At 41.1% G+C, this 19,275-nt stretch overlaps 1 protein-coding gene across 1 annotated transcript in view; it reads right to left on the bottom strand.

Moving 5' to 3' along the window:
- THSD7B (thrombospondin type 1 domain containing 7B) overlaps positions 1-19,275 on the bottom strand; it is a 645,752-nt gene that overhangs the window by 363,887 nt on the left and 262,590 nt on the right. Inside the window, exon 5 of the mRNA XM_084829626.1 lies at positions 14,467-14,633. Coding sequence (XP_084685752.1) covers positions 14,467-14,633 — 167 coding nt within the window. The remainder of the gene's footprint in view (positions 1-14,466; positions 14,634-19,275) is intronic.

Below are 19,275 nucleotides of genomic sequence, written 5' to 3'. Positions count from 1 at the left end.
AGTAAACAGCCCTTTTCTATAGGTTCTCAAAAGGCAGAAAGCGCAAGATAAATATTAGCCCCTTTTAACCATCAAGTTATTCCCTTTCGAAGAGCCTCATGCATTTCTTAATATGCCCTTCAGCATTAGACTTTGCAAAATAATTTATCATTCTGGTAATTCACTGGCAAGCAGGCAAGCAAATCAGGTTCACTGCATTTTATCATCACAAACGGATTCAGTTTGAACTATAAGAAAGCAATATTAGCCATGTTGCTGAAACCATGTTGACACTGTTTTGCAATGCCTTTTGGCAACAAGCTATTTATTTTGGAAAACACCCACAATATTAGCAGAATAGATAACATTAATTCTCTGCATAAGAAAACTGGGCAAAATGTTTCAGATATTGGGGGGGGGGGGAGGATCAGAAATGAAATCAAATGAGAAAAGCATGAAATGCAACAGATCTCAGTAATAAACCTTTGTTACAATAATACTGAGGAAATGTTCTTAGTACATTAGCCAGACAACCTTATTAGTTACTCCCTTGAAGTCTTCTTAAGAATGGGAAATTGCAAAGGAACCATTATCAGTCCCAACCACTTCCTAAGAAATGCAAAGCCTGTTGTAGCAGGGGTGTTCAACCTCATTCAGTCTGGGGGCCAAATTCAATTTCAAAGAAGTTCTTGGGGGCCACATTCCAGTGGTGGGAGCAGCCAAACTACCAAAAAATCTACCATAGTTTAACTTAAAGCTGTTACTGTCAGTAACTAAGTCTTTTTGAGATACATTTCAACCTTTAGAATGGAAAAAACCACACACATGCCAACAAACCACCATGGTTGGGAGAACAAAGGTGGGGCCAGGGGAAGGGAGTGTGGCCATCTGGATAATCCCAGAGGGTTGGATTGGGATCCTAGTGGTTTGGATTTGGCCATGGGCCTTATGTTATAGTAAGAGCACAGCCTTGCAGGTACACAGGGAACTACAATATGGGAAAATCCACTACAGCACAGGACTCTTTCCCTCTCCAAACTCCACAACAGCAGAGTCCATAATGCATCTGGAACCAGCTCTGCTGGATTACTAGACTACAACCGCTAAACCTCATATGGTCATTCCATGGAGGTGCACGGGGTTCTGATATGCTCATGGCCCTGAAAAAGTGTCTTCAGTTCATGGGAAGCTGCCCCCTTCTAGAGCTATGCACAAATGGCTTCTCAACATTCTCAAAATGTGTGGCCAGGGAAATTGGTGGGAAAATTTCACCAAAGTTCTCCTAGGGAAGAAGTAATTCTCCAACGTGTTCTCACAGATAGGGATCACTATTGGCAGGGGTTGTAGCACAAGTTCTTTCTTTTTTCCTAAGGCTCTTTGGTTTACTGCACTGCTCCTGGAAGAGGCAACAGTATCAACTATGTTGAGGCTTCCGCTTTTCCAAGGCAGAATTTTGAATTTCTTTTATTTTTGATCTTATCTAATCACTGTACTCCTTCATGGATCACTGCCTTGTTGTGGCAAAGGGGCTTGCGTAACTCAGTGAAGCCATAAGCTATGCCGTGCAGGGCCACCCAAGACGGACAGGTCATGGTGGAGAGTTCTGACAAAATGTGGTCCACTGGAGAAGGAAATGGCAACCCACTCCAGTATTCTTGCCAAGAAAACCCCATGGAACGTATCACAAGGCTAAAAGATATGATGCCAGAAGATGAGCCCCTCAGGTCGGGAGTTGTCCAATATACTACTGGGGAGGAGCAGAGGGAATTTCCAAGTAGTGCCAGAAAGAGTGAAGCAGCTGGGCCAGAGCCGAAAGGACACTCAGCTGTGGATGTGTCTGGTGGTGAAAAGAAAATCCGATGCTGTAAAGAACAATATTGTTTAGGAACCTGGAATATAAGATCAATGAATCAAGGTAAGCTGGAGGTGGTCAAACATGACATGGCAAGATTGAACATCAACATCTTAGGAATCAGCGAACTAAAATGGACAAGCATGGGCAAATTTAATTCAGGTGACCATTATATCTACTACTGTGGGCAAGAATCCCTTAGAAGAAATGGAGTAGCACTCATAGTCAACAAAAAGGTGGGAAAAGCAGTACTGGGGTACAATCTCAAAAACGATAGAATGATCTCAGTATGAATCCAAGGCAAACCATTCAACATCACAGTAATTCAAGTCTATGCCCCAACCACTGATGCTGAAGAAGCTGAGGTTGATCGGTTCTATGAAGACCTACAACACCTTCTAGAACTAACACCAAAAAAAGATGTCCTCTTCATCATAGGGGATTGGAATGCTAAAGTAGGAAGTCCAGAAATCACCGGGATAACAGGCAAGCATGGCCTTGGTGTACAAAATGAAGCAGGACAAAGGCTAATCGAGTTTTGCCAAGAGAACACACTGATTATAGCAAACACTCTTTTCCAAAAGCACAAGAGGTGACTCTACACATGGACATCAATATGATCGGATGGTCAATATCGAAATCAGATTGATTATGTACTTTGCAGCCAAAGATGGAGAAGCTCTATACAGTCAGTAAGAACAAGACCTGGAGCTGACTGTGGCTCAGATCATGAGCTGCTTCTTGCAAAATTTTGGCTTAAAATGAAGAACGTAGGAAAAACCACTAAACCATTCAGGTATGAACTAAATCATATCCCTGATGAATATACAGTGGAGGTGAGGAATAGATTTCAGGGATTAGACCTGATAGAGTGCCTGAGGAACTATGGATGGAAGTCCGTAACATTGTTCAGGAGGCAGCAACTAAATCCATTCCAAAGAAAAAGAAATGCAAGAAAGCAAAGTGGCTGTCTGATGAGGCTTTACAAGTAGCTGAGGAAAGAAGGGAAGTGAAAAGCAAGGGAGAAAGGGGAAGATATACTCAGGTGAATGCAGAGTTCCAGAGAATAGCAAGGAGAGACAAGAAGGCCTTCTTAAATGAACAATGCAAAGAAATCGAAGAAAACAATAGAATGGGAAAGACTAGAGATCTCTTCAAGAAAATCGGAGATATCAAAGGAACGTTTTGTGCAAAGACAAGCATAATAAAGGACAAGGAAGGCAGGGACCTAACAGAAGCAGAAGAGAATAAGAAGAAGTGAAAGAATACACAGAAGAACTATACAGGAAAGATCTGAATGTCCCTGATAGCCATGATAGTGTGGTCACTGAACTCGAGCCGGACATCCTAGAGAATAAAGTCAAATGGGCCTTAGGAAGCATTACGAACAACAAAGCTAGTGGAGATGACAGTATTCCAGCTGAGCTATTAAAGATCCTAAAAGATGATGCTGTTAAAGTGCTGCACTCAATATGCCAACAAATTTGGAACACTCAACAATGGCCGCAAGGCTGGAAAAGGTCAGTTTACATTCCAATTCCAAAGAAGGGCAATGCCAAAGAGTGTTCAAACTACCGTACAATTGCGCTCATTTCACATGCCAGCAAGGTGATGCTCAAAATCCTACAAGCTAGGCTTCAGCAGTATGTGAACCGAGAACTACCGGAAGTACAAGTGGGGTTTCGAAGAGGCAGAGGAACTAGAGATCAAATCGCCAACATTCGCTGGATGATGGAGAAAGCAAGAAAATTCCAGAAAAACGCCTATTTCTGCTTCATTGACTACGCTAAAGTCTTTGATTGTGTGGATCTCAACGAACTGTGGCAAATTCTTAAAGAGATGGGAGTACCAGACCACCTAACCTGTCTCCTGAGAAACCTGTACGAGAGTCAAGAAGCAACAGTAAGAACCAGACATGGAACAACCAATTGGTTCAAAATTGGAAAAGGAGTACGTCAAGGCTGTATATTGTCGCCCTGCTTATTTAACTTATATGCAGAGTACATCTGAGAAACACCGGGTTGGATGAATCACAGGTCGGAATTAAGATTGCCGGGAAAATTATCAACAACCTCAGATATGCAGACAATACCACCCTAATGGCAGAAAGCAAAGAGGATCTGAAGAGCCTCTTGTTGAGGGTGAAAGTGGAGAGTGCAAAAGCTGGTTTGAAACTCAACATTAAACTCAACACCGTTACAGACGGTGACTGTAGCCATGACATTAAAGGACGCTTGCTCCTTGGGAGGAAAGCTATGGCAAACCTAGACAGCATAGTAAGAAGCATTGACATAGTAAGAAGCCGACAAAGGTTTGTATAATCAAAGCTATGGTTTTCCCAGTAGCAACGTATGGCTGTGAGAGCTGGACTATAAGGAAGGCTGAGCACTGAAGAATCGATGCTTTCAAACTGTGGTGGTGGAGAAGACTTTTACGAGTCCCCTGGACTGCAAGGAGGTCAAATCAGGCAATCCTAAAGGAAATCAACCCCGACTGCTCACTGGAAGGACAGATACTGAAGCTGAAGCTCAAATATACTGGCCACCTAATGCGAAGAGAAAACTCACTGGAAAAGACCCTGATGCTGGGAAAGATTGAAGGCAAAAGGAGAAGGGGACGGCAGAGGATGAGACGGCTAGATAGCATCACCAATGCAATGAATATGGACTTGAGCACACTCCGGGAGAGAGTGGAGGAAAGGAAGGCCTGGCGTGCTATGGTCCATGGGGTCACAAAGAGTGGGACACAACTGAAGAACAACAACAACAATCACTGTGAGGTGGCCAAGGGTGCTGTGTGTGTTTTCTCTCTCTATTACACATCTTTCCATTGCTCTGCAGCCTCCCAGGCCACCTGCTATTCATAAACTGAAACCCCCCCATGGAAGGAATTACCTCATGATGTCTTCCTCATGATGGCTTTAACTGAAGTGAGGGAAGCTAAGGAGGCTACAGACTCCCACAGAGATTACTGTACAATGAAAGAGAGGACAATCATGCACGCTCCATGGCCAACTCATAAGTAAAGTTAGGGATGTTGCGGCGCCCGACTGAGCTCCAGAGTCTCCCCCCTGCCCACAACCCCCGCTGTCCTCGATTGCCCCCTGCTCGCGCCCCACTCACATCCTCCAAGACTCACCGCGATCCCGTTCAGTGAGCGCCCGTCTCTTTGCTGCTTTGTTGTGTGCACAAAAAGGAACTTAAAAATCCACACATTTAAATATGCACGGTTTGGGGCCAGGAAAGCTTAATGTGTGCAATATTCGAGGCATGATGCCTCTAATATTGCATATATTAAGCTTTCCTGGCCCCCAAGCTGCGCATATTTAAATATGCAGATTTTTAAAAGTTCCTTTTTGTGCACACAACAAAGCAGCAAAATGGCGGGTGCTCACCAAACAGGATCGCAGTGAGTTCGAGCAACTCGCTGAGCTTGTGGGCAGCCCGAATGTGGGCCTGGGGGGGAGCGAGCAGAGGCTTCACTTCTACAGGCACCCGGAGAACCCGAGCTGGGATGGGTTCTCACATCCCTAAGTAAAGTAAGGACAAGAACCCCAACCCATGAGAATTTCTCTGAAATTTCTTCTCCTTGGAATTTCTTTTTGAAAACAATTTCTTTTCTGTTAAGTTGAATGAGAATGGTAAAAAAAAAAAATGTGGGAGAAATTTTCAGCACAGTACTACCCCCTTCGTTAGGGGGAAGGAGAAGCCTAGCCTCAGTGGGCAACTTTTCACTGCGTGCATGTAAAGCTTTAGTTCAGGGAAATGGTGTTGATTCCTTAAGCCCAACACACAAATAAATGCAAATATTTCCAGATATTTTAATCTCAAAAAGCTGTTGGTCATAGCTATGTTTCTTTCAGCGTGGCCATATTCTGAAACATCAAAATAGAGATAACCTGTGTATATAACCAAAATGAGGAACAAGAACTAAGATAATTGTGTTACAACAACAGCAACAAAAACAACATTACTAATAAAATACAACAAAACCCCAAAAACATTCAGCTAAGGCAAGAAATACAGTCAAGAAACCAGGCAGGGAAATTTTTGTAACTTAGAAAGAGACATGGTACTTGCTTTTTTTTCTGGCTGTTCATGTGGCAAAACTGACATTGGTGGCTTACATCGCCCTGTGTATGTGGCTCAACAAGCTCATACCAATATGCTTACTCCCCTTCTGGCCAGCTGAATTAGGAAATATTCCTAAGTGTTGATACAGCTCAATTGTTGTTTAAAAAAACAAATTTTGATTGACTTTAGTAATAAACATAACAGCTCAATTAAGTGAACGTTGTAATTCTTTCAGAACGTTGTACATTATAACTTTTATATTCTATCCACCCATTAGATGTGTTTGCACTAGCTACCAATACTAATATGGTAACTGAAATTGAAATTCTACAAAATTCTTATTAAGGGAAGACAAATCAGATTGGATAAATATCATACTGATTTTCTGTAGGTTTCCACATGACTGCTTGATACAAGTGGGGTGGACTCATCAATCTGGTAAACACCAGATATTACTTACAGAAGGCAGCTACTTAGTAAAATTAAATGAACTGCCATCTTGGGTCAGTAGGCTTTGACTACTTGCATCTTCGCAATCTAATGTTAATGAAGGTAAGAAAATTAAGCAGTTGAAAGCCTTATGCAAATAGATGTATCCTTTACAGATAATAGTTAGTTCTTTCAGAGCTATTTTTCATCTTCCTAGGAAGTAAATTGTATTTCTCATGGATCTTTAACTTCATATCTCCTTCAGACTGGAAAAAAATCAGCAGCTTCAAAAATTCACAGCAAGGAGAACTGTCCAGAATCCAGATATCTACAACAAAAAGATGCTGAGTGGATGTAACAAAATGAGAACTTCATGATAGATTGTCCTTCAAGATGACTATTGGACCTGACTTCTCTTGAGTCAATATTAAACTCTTAGAGCAATGAATCTTGATCTCCACCAGAAGAGAAGTCAATACATGCCCAGATGGCTGGCAGAATTCTATGAAATTAATTGTTACCTGACTTCAAGGTAGGAAGAGTGTCAATTTATTATTAAATCTGCTATTGGTGATTCTCAAAAAAGTGTAATATAAGCTGTGTTCCACAAACCAATTAAATGGATTTAGTTTAATCGTAAATATGCCTACTAAAGTATTTTGTGAATCAGATTATTGTGTCCTTTCAGAACTATTATAAATTAGTAGGAAACACATTGGATCTCAAGTTACAACATGAAGCATTGGCTTTAAAATAATAGGAACAAATGGGTAAAGAGCCCGCAAATCATGTCTCCCTTAACTCGTATAAACGATCTGATAGTTTAACCCAAATGATGGCCCAATTGCAGATGCAGAATTGCAATATATATTCATCTTTAATAATAGAGTGTCATTGATCTTCCAAGAAGATACAAGCACAAATTAGCATATGTATAGACCATTGACAACATTTTTAAATACATTTTTTCTGTGATCTCATCTCACTGAGATCAATAGAGCAAGTGCACTCATCATCAAGATAGCTTTGGGAAAACCACACAGTGGTCTGACAATTTAAGACATGGCAAGCTCTTCTGTGAATCCTATTTATGCTTTCTGGCTGTTATTCATGTTCTCCAAGAACCACTGGCTGGGACCACACATTAATATCAAGAAGAAGACAGGAAACTCCTAGATTTACAGTACTGTATATATTTTGTATGGAGCACAAAAGGCTCTCAACATGACCCAATTAAGGTGCCAAGGCTGGCTGGCTAGGGAGGAGCCACCGACCCAGTTCACATGATCACTGCCGCCACTGTGGCTTATTCAGGCCATGGTGGGTTGCAGCACGTGCCGTGCAACATTTAAATATTCAAGCCGCAGCCATGGCTTGTTGTGATGTCTGAACCCAGGAAGGATGGGTTGTTGGCATGGTTAACAAACCATCTAAAGCAGCCCATGGGTTCTGGATGTTATTAACCATGCCAACAACCCACCCTCACCAGGTTTGGACATCATGACAAGCCGCAGTCATAGCCTGAATATTCAAAATGGCTGCCCACACAGGCTACAGCCAACCATGGTTTAAATAAGCCACAGTGGGCAGCTTGATCATGTGAACCAGCCCATAGCAGGGTTTGAGCAAGGCCAGGCTGAGCCCTCCCCTAGAAACAGGATTGCTGGTAATGGCAGAAATCAGCAGCAGATGCTACTAAGCCGCCCTGGCTAGAGAAGTTTTTATAGATGCTTGAGGTGCACATGTTTGCAGTCATCATGGGGCAGTCAAGACCAGCCTGCCTATGAAGGCTTTTCTCATGATGCTCCTATAACCCCTAGAATGGCACACTGTGTGGATTGCTGCCATCCTGTGAACATTTAATGCTAATGCTGTTCCTTGTAGTTCCTGGAAACTCCCTTCACAGTAAAAACAGTTTATAATATTTTACTTACGGTAGAAGCATATGTCCTGACCCTCTCTGACATAGACTGTGGTATGACATTCCTATTGTCATTGTCTTTGTCTTTGTATTTAAAGGTGCAATGTAAAGCTGGCAAAGTTTTGTTCTTTACATTCTGTTCTCTCTACAGAATCATCAGAATCTGTACAGAATCATACCCTGAAAACAAATGCCTTGGAATGCAGCAGAAGTGGGTTCAAATCACTTCTACAACATTTAAAATGTTGCATCTCTCTTTAGCTTTGCTATGGCAATGATCAATGTTGTAAACTATTCCAGAAGTTACAATCATGGGGTAAAGCATTCAACATAGGAAGGCTGTTTTTGTCCACCTCCCCATGGTGAATCCAACAGATTTACCACCCCCAAGAGGCATCTGGGGCAAAGTAAGACAAGCAGGGGTCATGATCAGTACGAAGAAAAGCTCTTAAATAGGAGTTATGTTTCCTGGAGTAATCTTGGGTAGAGTCTGCAATGAGTCACAGGAATTCCTGCATATACAACTAGGAACAAAAAGACATCACCAAAGATCTTTGCAGGACAGAAGACAGAACATGCAGCAAGAGGAAGGTGGTCATTTGTTCTAATAACATTTTTTTACTCAGACATCTTAACATTATTTGTTGAAAACCACTTCTGTGATCACCTCTTCTCCCTCTCATGGATTTAAACTCTTAGATTTCTGAGTTACAAATGTAAAATCATGGCAGTTGTACACCCCAAAGACTTGAGTACAAACCTTTTATGTCTTGTTTCAAAGGGTCTCCACTAAAGAAGTCAGCTGTTACATATTTATCATTCCAGTTTGTGGCTTTAATCTTATCAATTCTACTCAAAGAAATGTTTTGGTGGTGAACCTACAGATCAATACAGTAGCTGAACATCCCAATAATGTAAATTTAACACAGTCAGGTTAGAATATATTTATTTCCTGCTGTGAAGGTATGTCCTTTATCAAGTAAATTAGGTCATTTGGAAGAAATATTTATTTTGTACTAACCATTTCCCTTTTGGAAAAAAAAAATCAATTCACTAGATCATTAGCTCTGTATTTTATCCTGTGACAGTCCCACTCCCCCTCTCTGAGCAAACATAAAGGTCCAGAATTTTATTTTCTGTACTGCCATTTTAACATTTCTTTCAGTGCCCTTTAGGTGTACCTCCAACAGCATGAGAACGGCTCCTTTGTGAGTCAATCTCACATGGCTATGAGCTGTCTCTGAATGACATAGCCACATGTGCGGGCCCAGTCATGTGGTCCTTCTCAGGTAATCATTACCATGCATTTGACTCATGAAACCAGCCCTGCTGACATGGATGTGGCATTGAGATGTAGTCCCCAGCCCTAAGAGATCAATGCAGGAAACAGCAGCTCTCACACACCTGGAGACTCATCTAAAGGACACTTGGCTGCTTAATGCAGTGGTTTTGTGTCATGCATACCCCAGCCTACAGGGGCTCTCATCAGCTGAGCAAGCGGCATTTCCTTTTGTTGTTAACATTTGCAAGAGAAGAAGAGAGAGAATATGAGAAATAGAAATACACAAATAAGAAAGAAACCAAGAAAAGGAAAAACGCAGATCAGTATGGTTAAAAATTAACAGAGGGTTCTATCAGATATTAAACCCTGGACATTTGGATGCACACAGGAACATGATATACTGTATTATCAAGTCAAAATTAAACACGAATTCAGACAATTTCAGTGGGACAATTAAAGATATGCTTATTGGTATTCTGTTGTTTTTTTAAAAAAAAAATACCATAATTTTAATCTGGTGTTTTAATCTTTTTATCCTTTCACTGTTTTATCTCTTGTGTTCACTGCTCCGAAATCTGTTCTAGATATGGAGTGGTAGACAAATATTCTCTAAATGAATGAATGAATGAATGAATGTTTAAGTCTGCCCCACTGAACTCAATGGAACTTAAAAATGCTTAACTTCAACTGGATAGTGCTCGTACATGTGTGTGATATATCCAACTTGCATTCTAAATCAACCTTGTAGCCTGAAGCCAAGTTCCAGGAACTGTTTGTACATTGTTAGCACAGGAACAAGCCACATGGATCACACATTAGCTTTTCACCTGTATCGAGTTATGAAAAGGAATAGCACTATCCTTGGAGAATACCATCAGTGAACCAGCCCTGAGGAAGAGCAGAAGAATGTTGCAGTATAAATTAGAATCAGGTGCAGATATTTATTTCATGCTGTTGCTGACTGTCAGCTTTGTCTTGTTATTGTAGCCAATATATGCTAATACTGCTAATATATGCCGACATATTCTTTCTAGTTAACTTGATAAACAAAACAGGCAGATCAGAATTCAAAGACCTCGTTTTCTAATCAATCCTCCTTCTTCCTGCAGCTTTCCTGAATGAGCACACGCTGAGTGTCCTAGGGGAAAATCTCACGTGACTTTTCACCATCCTTCCATTCTTCATTAAAGATGACAACTTTCAGTTTCAAAAATAATAGTCCCTTGGGTGAAGCCAGAAGGCAAAGCCAGCATGGTTAAGACCAAAGCCTGAAGAATAAGTTTGGACAACTTCCTGTGGATGAGGGACTTAGGCAGTGTGGAATCTGGCTGATAATGAGGAAAGCCCGGCAGCACCTGAAGTTTGCAGGCTTTGTAGATGCCAATACTGTTTATCTGACAGAACCTAGTTTTAAGGTTGCACTATTTTGGGTGCAATCCTCTGCAGGATTAGACAGAAAAAGGGCCTACAACTTCCAGCATCCCCCAACCAGCCATGCTGGTTGGGATATGTTGGGAGTTGTAGGACTTTTTTTCTGTCTAAATATGCATAGGATTGCCCCTTTTATTGATATTATGTATTTGTTTTATTTCATTATTTTATTGTATTTTTGTGTTTTCAATCTGGACATTTCCTTGGGAGCCCTTTTCAGGTCTGAAAGGCAGGGTAGAAACTCCCCCCCCCCCTTGTTGTGTGAAACATTTTGTGTATGATTTCTGTATTGGATTAGGGATGTCAACCAGTACTCAGTTAGTTAATTAAGGGTGAAATCCTATGCATGTTTGGGCATAAAAAGTCATACAATTCCAGTTGTAGGACTTTTTTTCTGTCTAAACATGCACAGGATTAGGTTGCTAAGTCCTGCCTCTTCATATGCCTTAAGCAGATCATCTTTGCAATACTTTTCTCTCTCTTGTGGTTGCACAGAACACCTAAAATGAAAGGGCAAAAGACAATGGGAAAATGGAGATTCTCGTTTTAAGCATCTCCTTATCCTCAGGTGCTTTCATCTTCATAATCCATAGCCATCCATGTCTCCATACCCACTGCCCTCTCTGTTCTTTCTTAATACCATGCCCATATCTTTAAAGGCCTTTAAAATATAAATTCACTTAAACAGCAAGGTATTTAAACTGATCCTGTAAGGAGCTGTGGTGGTTTATATGCCTGAAAGCTGTTGCGCTGGGGTTTACTCCTGAGTAAATATGCATAGGATTCAACATAGTTTGCATGCTAGGTCAGAAAATATCCATATTGGTACAAAATACATCTGACCACACTCTCTTTACTTTGGCCACACCCCCTCTGTCCTTGGCCCCACCACCTCCACTGCTTTGAAGCCCCTGAGACCCTCCCCAAATTGGAATTTGCTCCCCTGAGCCAAAAATGTTTCACCACCCCTGGTTCATTGGACTGATACTGTACAAGACATCAGCAGAAGATGATTGAAACTGTGTTTGCATGGCAACTTCTTCAATCAGAGGATATAACATGTTGAGCCACTTACCATAAGGGTAGCTCACGTTGCAGAGAAAGTCCCCATGCTATTTCTGGTAACACAGACTCGCCATCTATGAATGCGCTATACATTAGCACAACATATTTTGAATACATCTGCTCACAGTCAAGCAATGTTATTATCAGGACCAACCAAAATGTCACAAAATAGTGTGCAAGCTTTCAGGTTTATCTTTATCAGGCAAGTTGGTACACAAAGAGCAGTTGGGAGAAAGAGGAAAAACAAGAAAGTACAAAAATTAGGCTAGATTTTGTAACCATGAAGTCTCAAGATGGAGATTAGAGACAGAGAGCAATTCTATGGTCCCAGAGACATGACCCTGGGGCCATAAGATCGAGCAAAAGTTGTACTCTAAAGGTCTTAGACAAAGTTCGAATCTCAGAGGTGGAGATCCAGTGCGGATGTCTGCCTTGTGGCCTCTCCCAGTCACCACAAAGGTGTCCCTGGGAGCTATGAGATTGGAATGCCAATCTCATAGAGGGGAACAGAGGTGTTTTTGGGGGTGTGGCAGTGGGTGGAGAGAGAGAGGATGTCAATCCACTGGATCCACAGCACTTTCACTCCCAAGGTGCCCCCAATACTGGGAAACATTCAGAGCAGCACTGGGACTAGTCTAAATGAATAACCTCTCATTGCAAAATCGGACGGATTCTTTTTCATAGACGTTTTTGAAAAAGTTCACAGATGTTAGAAACCAACAAAAAATAGCCTCCACCGTTCCTTGTGCCCTGCTGGCAAGAGACTGACAGGACTTGGGATAGATCAAAGCATTCCATTGTCCAGGCCCCTTGCCTTTAAGGCTACTCTAAACAAATTAATTTCTGCTAGGCGTTGCAGGTATCAAGTTATACCTAGCATTCTGGAACCCACATTTTTGAAGCAATGGTTGACCTGTAGTTTTATCTAGATCTGTTTCTAGGTAAAAACAATGGCTGACCCAGGTTTTACCTAGATCTGTGTCTACCCTTAAGCAAGCAGAGTTAGGCAGGGGACAAAAGCAAGAGAAATGTATAAGTCTTCAAACTGTTCTCAGTTTCTTATGTGAACCATCTCTCCTTTTCTCTCGTTATTTCCAAATTAATACAGCACAAAACTTTTGAAACTCATTTACCTAGATTAAGGCATGCAAAATTAATGTATGCCAACCATTCAGATTTTCATATTTATTTCTAATATCTAAGTTATTTTGCATGTGTAAATATTTTAAACTGGAAAATACCAAAGACATTGTTTATGCCCTGAATAACCAGTATATGTAAATTTTCCCACTGGCTCCCTGGCTGTTCATTTTTCCTTCATGTGCAATGGGTAGTAAAATTCTAAAAATGTAGGAAGCAAAGAAAATGAACCGCCCAGAGAGCTTGAACCGCCCAGAGAGCTTCGGCTATTGGGTGGTATAGAAATGAAATAAATAAATAAATAAATAAATAAATAAATAAATAAAAATCCATGTCAAAGGGGCAACTACACAGGGAAAAGAAACTTTAGCAAGAACAAATGAGACAACCAAAGGGAGTGAAAAGTAACTGATGTTACAGAAGCAGTGTCCTCACTTAATGAAGACTCTTCTTGTCAATGAACTGCTGTATTTAAGCTTTGTGGGAGGCAAAGCTGGCTTTTTGAAACAGGTGGCAAAAATGCCTCCTACATATTGATAGAATAGATAATCAGCCTGCAGAAGTTTCAGTATTCAAGCAGAATGATGAGGCAAACAATCTATCCCTAAGACAGGCTTTGCTTTTCCTTTGTAAACAAGCCAGTGTCGTAGTGCTCTTACATCTCTGTACAAAGCCATATTTTGTCAGAGCAGTAGGTATTGTAAAGAAAATAGACAAAGATAAATTATTCATCAGGCATCTGTCTATTCACTTGCTTTCCTTCCAAATCCAGAAAACGATTCAATTCCTCAGCCTATCAGAAATACACACACACACCCCTCTCTGACAATTGTTTATTCTGACAATATGTCCAATTTTCTGACAATACTTTTTCCAATTTCCCTCTTAAAGTGAAAAAAATGAGGTCCAGGGCAGAAGCATCTCTAATATCTTCTTTATAAATTAGCTAAGCCCTCTGGAGCCCACACAGAGCTCACGTATGTGCAAGGGCTTCTCCATGTGCTAGACTGCCTGCTCCACTGAAGTGAATGGGAAGGCCTTTTGGCACACATTACCTCCATTTGTACATGAAAGGATAAGAAAATAACCAATCTTTCTGGATCCTTATGAATTCACTATGCAAATGTATAATTTAAAAACAAAACAAACCCCCCACCTCTGTATAGAATTAACCTGGCTGTGGGTCCAGAATCTTATATCTACCATTTTACTGCAGTACAATCACATTCTTACTTTCATTAATACTACATACTACTTATTTATTTATAGGTAAAGTAAATCACTTCTAACATACCTTCCTTAAATTTGTGTGTTTCCTCCAATGTTGTCTGAGCACAGTATACATCCCGAACCTGTATCCCACCTCCACAAAGGGCTGTGTGCTTCTCGTGCCGAGGGTCCTGCTGTTCTAGCAGAAGAGAAACGTCACACCCTTTCCATTCAGATGTTCGCCAGGCATACCTTGTAGAGAATAAGTAACAGAAGACAATTATGTGAAGCCTGTTTGACAGTTCTGTCTTATGTAGACATTCATTATAATTGGTTTGCAAATGACTGAGACTGCAAGCCTAAGCAAACTTACTAGGGAATATATCCCATCAAACCTACTGGTATTTGCTTCTGACTAAATATTCTTTGGAATGCTATGCATGAAATACCAATGAATGCAATGAATGAATTATATTTCCCAGGCCCAAATGCAAACACCAGAGAAAGTGCTACTGCACTAAAACTCCTATGTAGGTATTCATATTCATCGTTTATTTTTAATTCTATAGACTTAAAAAAGTTCTTACAATAGAACTGTGAAGTATTGAACAAACAGGTGAGACTGTATTCACATCCAAGTAACTGAACACACCACTAGTACTGCCACTGGTTTTTATTTTATTTATTTTAAAGATTTCAGTCCCACAATTTCACTACAATGGATAATACCTAATGGTGTCTGTCTGCTAGCCCTGATGATCTTGCACTAGCAGAAACCAGCTGTAACTTGCACTTGTGTAGTTTTCCACGGTGATAGCAAGTGCTAGTTACGGTATGCAAACATTGCTTACCGCTAGTGCAACATCATTATCGCTACTGTCTGAAAACTGTTGGATACTACCCTGTGTCATTTAAGGCAGATTGCGAATTCAATTTAAAACAGTATAAAATGTCATTAATAGACAATAAATGAGGCAGTCAAGTTAGGCAACAATTAATTATCAGTAAAAGTTTGTGTAAACAGGATGGACTTACCTTGCTGTTTAACAGATAATAGTGACAGTGCCGGATGAGTATATCTATGGAGTGAGTTCCACAGTCAGGGCCACCATGGAGAGAAAAACCACTAGTTTTATATGCATGCATATCTGCACATACATCAAGTGTAATTATTCCCATTGGTATACAAATAGCAAAGCTAGCCAAATGACCTGCTCTAACCTGTCAAAGTCAGGTGAATGGTTCATTAGCTCCTCTTTGGTCACAGGCATGGATTTGTGAAAGTCACAGGAAGAACATGGTGGTATCCTTGTTTCACAAATTCCCAAAGGCCATGAGTTCTATCTGTGTATTGTGATCAGTACAGAGATGCAATCCTCTTATCTTCACCTTATCACCTTGGTAGTCAGCCTGGTAGTTCTTCTGACAGTTTAGAAAGCATCCTAAGAAATCCCCGACAGGTTTTTTTAACAGAAACTTCTAGAACTTCTCCATAGACTGGTGTGTTTTTTCTTATCCAAATAAGAGGCTGGTTTTCTTATCCAAATCATGTGTCCTCCTAGTTCCTATATATGCATTACATATGCAAATATATATATATATATTCCCTAATATGGGCTCTTATTGCATCCTTCACCACTGCCAATCTATATCCTAGAACTTTCATTTTTTCATACCTTGAAAATCATTTCTGCTTGCCTGCAATATATTGTTATCTTAGCACCCTTTGTTCCTACTTTTTAGTTGATTCATTTGGTCCTTTCTGTTCATCTGCCTGAAGTGTGGATATTGCTGGTGCTCCATGAACCTTAATCCCAACGATACCCATAAACCATGCAAGACCTAGAATTTTGGTATCTGTCTAGGTAAATTCACAAGACTAGCTCTGAGACTGTTCCTCAGCAACCATTGCCCCTGATAATAGCACAAGCAATTGCCCCGTAAATTAAGTGTTATGAGCACTAGTGATTTTTAATGTCTTTTGCTGAAAAAAAGATTTCCACATAATTTTATATGTATTATCAAGGATATTTTTAAAATATGGGTGAAAGACTCAAATTAATTGGGGGGAAAGGCAATTCTCCCCCTCATGGATCACTGCCTTGTTGTGGCAAAGGGGCTTGCGTAACTCAGTGAAGCCATAAGCTATGCCGCACATGACTATCCAAGACAGACAGGTCATGGTGGACAGTTCGGATACAATGTGGTCCACTGGAGAAGGAAATGGCAACCCACTCCAGTATTCTTGCCAAGAAAACCCCATGGAACGTATCACAAGGCTAAAAGCTATGATGCCGGAAGATTAGCCCCTCAGGTTGGAAGGTGTCCAATATACTACTGGGGAACAGCAGAGGGAATTTCAAAGTAGTGCCAGAAAGAGTGAAGCGGCTGGGCCAAAGCCGAAAGGACACTCAGCTGTGGATGTGTCTGGTGGTGAAAAGAAAGTCCGATGCTGTAAAGAACAGTATTGTTTAGGAAACTGGAATGTAAGATCAATGAATCAAGGTAAGCTGGAGGTGGTCGAACATGAGAAGGCAAGATTGAATATCGACATCTTGGGAATCAGCGAACTAAAATGGACGGGCATGGACTAATTTAATTCAGGTAACCATTATATCTACTACTGTGGGCGAGAATCCCTTAGAAGAAATGGAGTAGCACTCATAGTCAACAAAAGGGTGGGAAAAGCAGTACTGGGGTACAATCTCAAAAACGACAGAATGATCTCAGTACGAATCCAAGGCAAACCATTCAACATCACAGTAATTCAACTCTATGCCCCAACAACTGAGGCCGAGGAAGCTGAGGTTGATCGGTTCTATGAAGACCTACAACACCTTCTAGAACTAACACCAAAAAAAGATGTCCTCTTCATCATAGGGGATTGGAATGCTAAAGTAGGAAGTCAAGAAATCACCGGGATAACAGGCAAGCATGGCCTTGGTGTACAAAATGAAGCAGGACAAAGGCTAATCGAGTTTTGCCAAGAGAACACGCTGACCATAGCAAACACTCTTTTCCAACAGCACAAGAGGCGACTCTACACATCGACACCACCAGGGGGTCAATATCGAAATCAGATTGATTATGTCCTTTGCAGCCAAAGATGAAGAAGCTCCATACAGTCAGTAAAAACGAGACCTGGAGCTGACATTGGCTCAGATCATGAGCTTCTTGTTGCAAAATTTCGGCTTAAATTGAAGAACGTAGGGAAAATCACTAAACCATTCAGGTATGACCTAAATCATATCCCTTATGAATATACAGTGGAGGTGAGGAATCGATTTAAGGGATTAGACCTGATAGACAGAGTGCCTGAGGAACTAAGGACGGAGGTCTGTAACATTGTTCAGGAGGCAGCAACTAAATCCATCCCAAAGAAAAAGAAATGCAAGAAAGCAAAGTGGCTGTCTGATGAGGCTTTACAAGTAGCTGAGGAAAGAAGGGAAGCGAAAAGCAAGGGCGAAAGGGGAAGATATACCCAACTGAATGCAGAGTTCCAGAGAATAGCAAGGAGAGACAAGAAGGCCTCCTTAAATGAACAAAGAAATGCAAAGAAATAGAGGAAAACAATAGAATGGGAAAGACTAGAGATCTTTTCAAGAACATCGGAGATCTCAAGGGAACGTTTTGTGCAAAGACAGGCATGATAAAGGACAAAGAAGGCAGGGACCTAACAGAAGCAGATGAGATGAAGAAGAGATGGAAAGAATACACAGAAGAACTATATAGGAAAGATCTGAATGTCCCTGATAGCCATGATAGTGTGGTCACTGAACTTGAGCCGGACATCCTCGAGAGTGAGGTCAAGTGGGCCTTAGGAAGCATTACTAACAACAACGCTAGCGGAGCTGACAGTATTCCAGCTGAGCTATTTAAGATCCTAAAAGATGATGCTGTTAAAGTGCTGCACTCAATATGCCAACAAATTTGGAACACTCAACAGTGGCCACAAGACTGGAAAAGGTCAGTTTACATTCCAATTCCAAAGAAGGGCAATGCCAAAGTGTGTTCAAACTACCGCACAATTGCGCTCATTTCACATGCCAGCAAGGTGATGCTCAAAACCCTACAAGCTAGGCTTCAGCAGTATGCGAACCGAGAACTACCGGAAGTACAAGCTGGGTTTTGAAGAGGCAGAGGAACTAGAGATCAAATCGCCAACATTCGCTGGATGATGGAGAAAGCAAGAGAATTCCAGAAAAACGCCTATTTCTGCTTCATTGACTATGCTAAAGCCTTTGATTGTGTGGATCACAACAAACTGTGGCAAATTCTTAAAGAGATGGGATTACCAGACCACCTTACCTGTCTCCTGAGAAACCTGTATGAGTGTCAAGAAGCAACAGTAAGAACCAGACATGGAAATTGGGAAAGGAGTACGATAAGGCTGCATATTGTCTCCCTGCTTATTTAACTTATATGCAGAGTACATCATGAGAAATGCTGGGTTGGATGAATCACAGGTCGGAATTAAGATTGCCGGGAGAATTATCAGCAACCTCAGATACGCAGATGATACCCCTTAATGGCAGAAAGCGAAGAGGATCTAAAGAGCCTCTTGTTGAGGGTGAAAGTGGAGAGTGCAAAAGCTGGTTTGAAACTCAACATTAAAAAAACTCAGATCATGGCATCTGGCCCCATCACTTCCTGGCATATAGAAGGGAAGAAATGGAAGAAGTGACAGATTTTATTTTCTTGGGCTCCAAGATCACCGCAGACAGTGACTGTAGCCATGAAATTAAAAGACGCTTGCTCCTTGGGAGGAAAGCTATGGCAAACCTAGACAGCATAGTAAGAAGCAGAGACATCTCCTTGCCGACAAAGGTCCGCATAATCAAAGCTATGGTTTTCCCAGTAGTAACGTATGGCTGTGAGAGCTGGACTATAAGGA

The sequence above is a fragment of the Heloderma suspectum genome, chromosome 1, assembly GCF_057233095.1.
Source record: "Heloderma suspectum isolate Gila_16-S chromosome 1, 16-S_ref, whole genome shotgun sequence".
NCBI classification, from domain to species: domain Eukaryota; kingdom Metazoa; phylum Chordata; class Lepidosauria; order Squamata; family Helodermatidae; genus Heloderma; species Heloderma suspectum.
The sequence above is the reverse complement of the archived record's forward strand: the minus strand, read 5'-3'. Positions and strand labels throughout refer to the sequence as shown.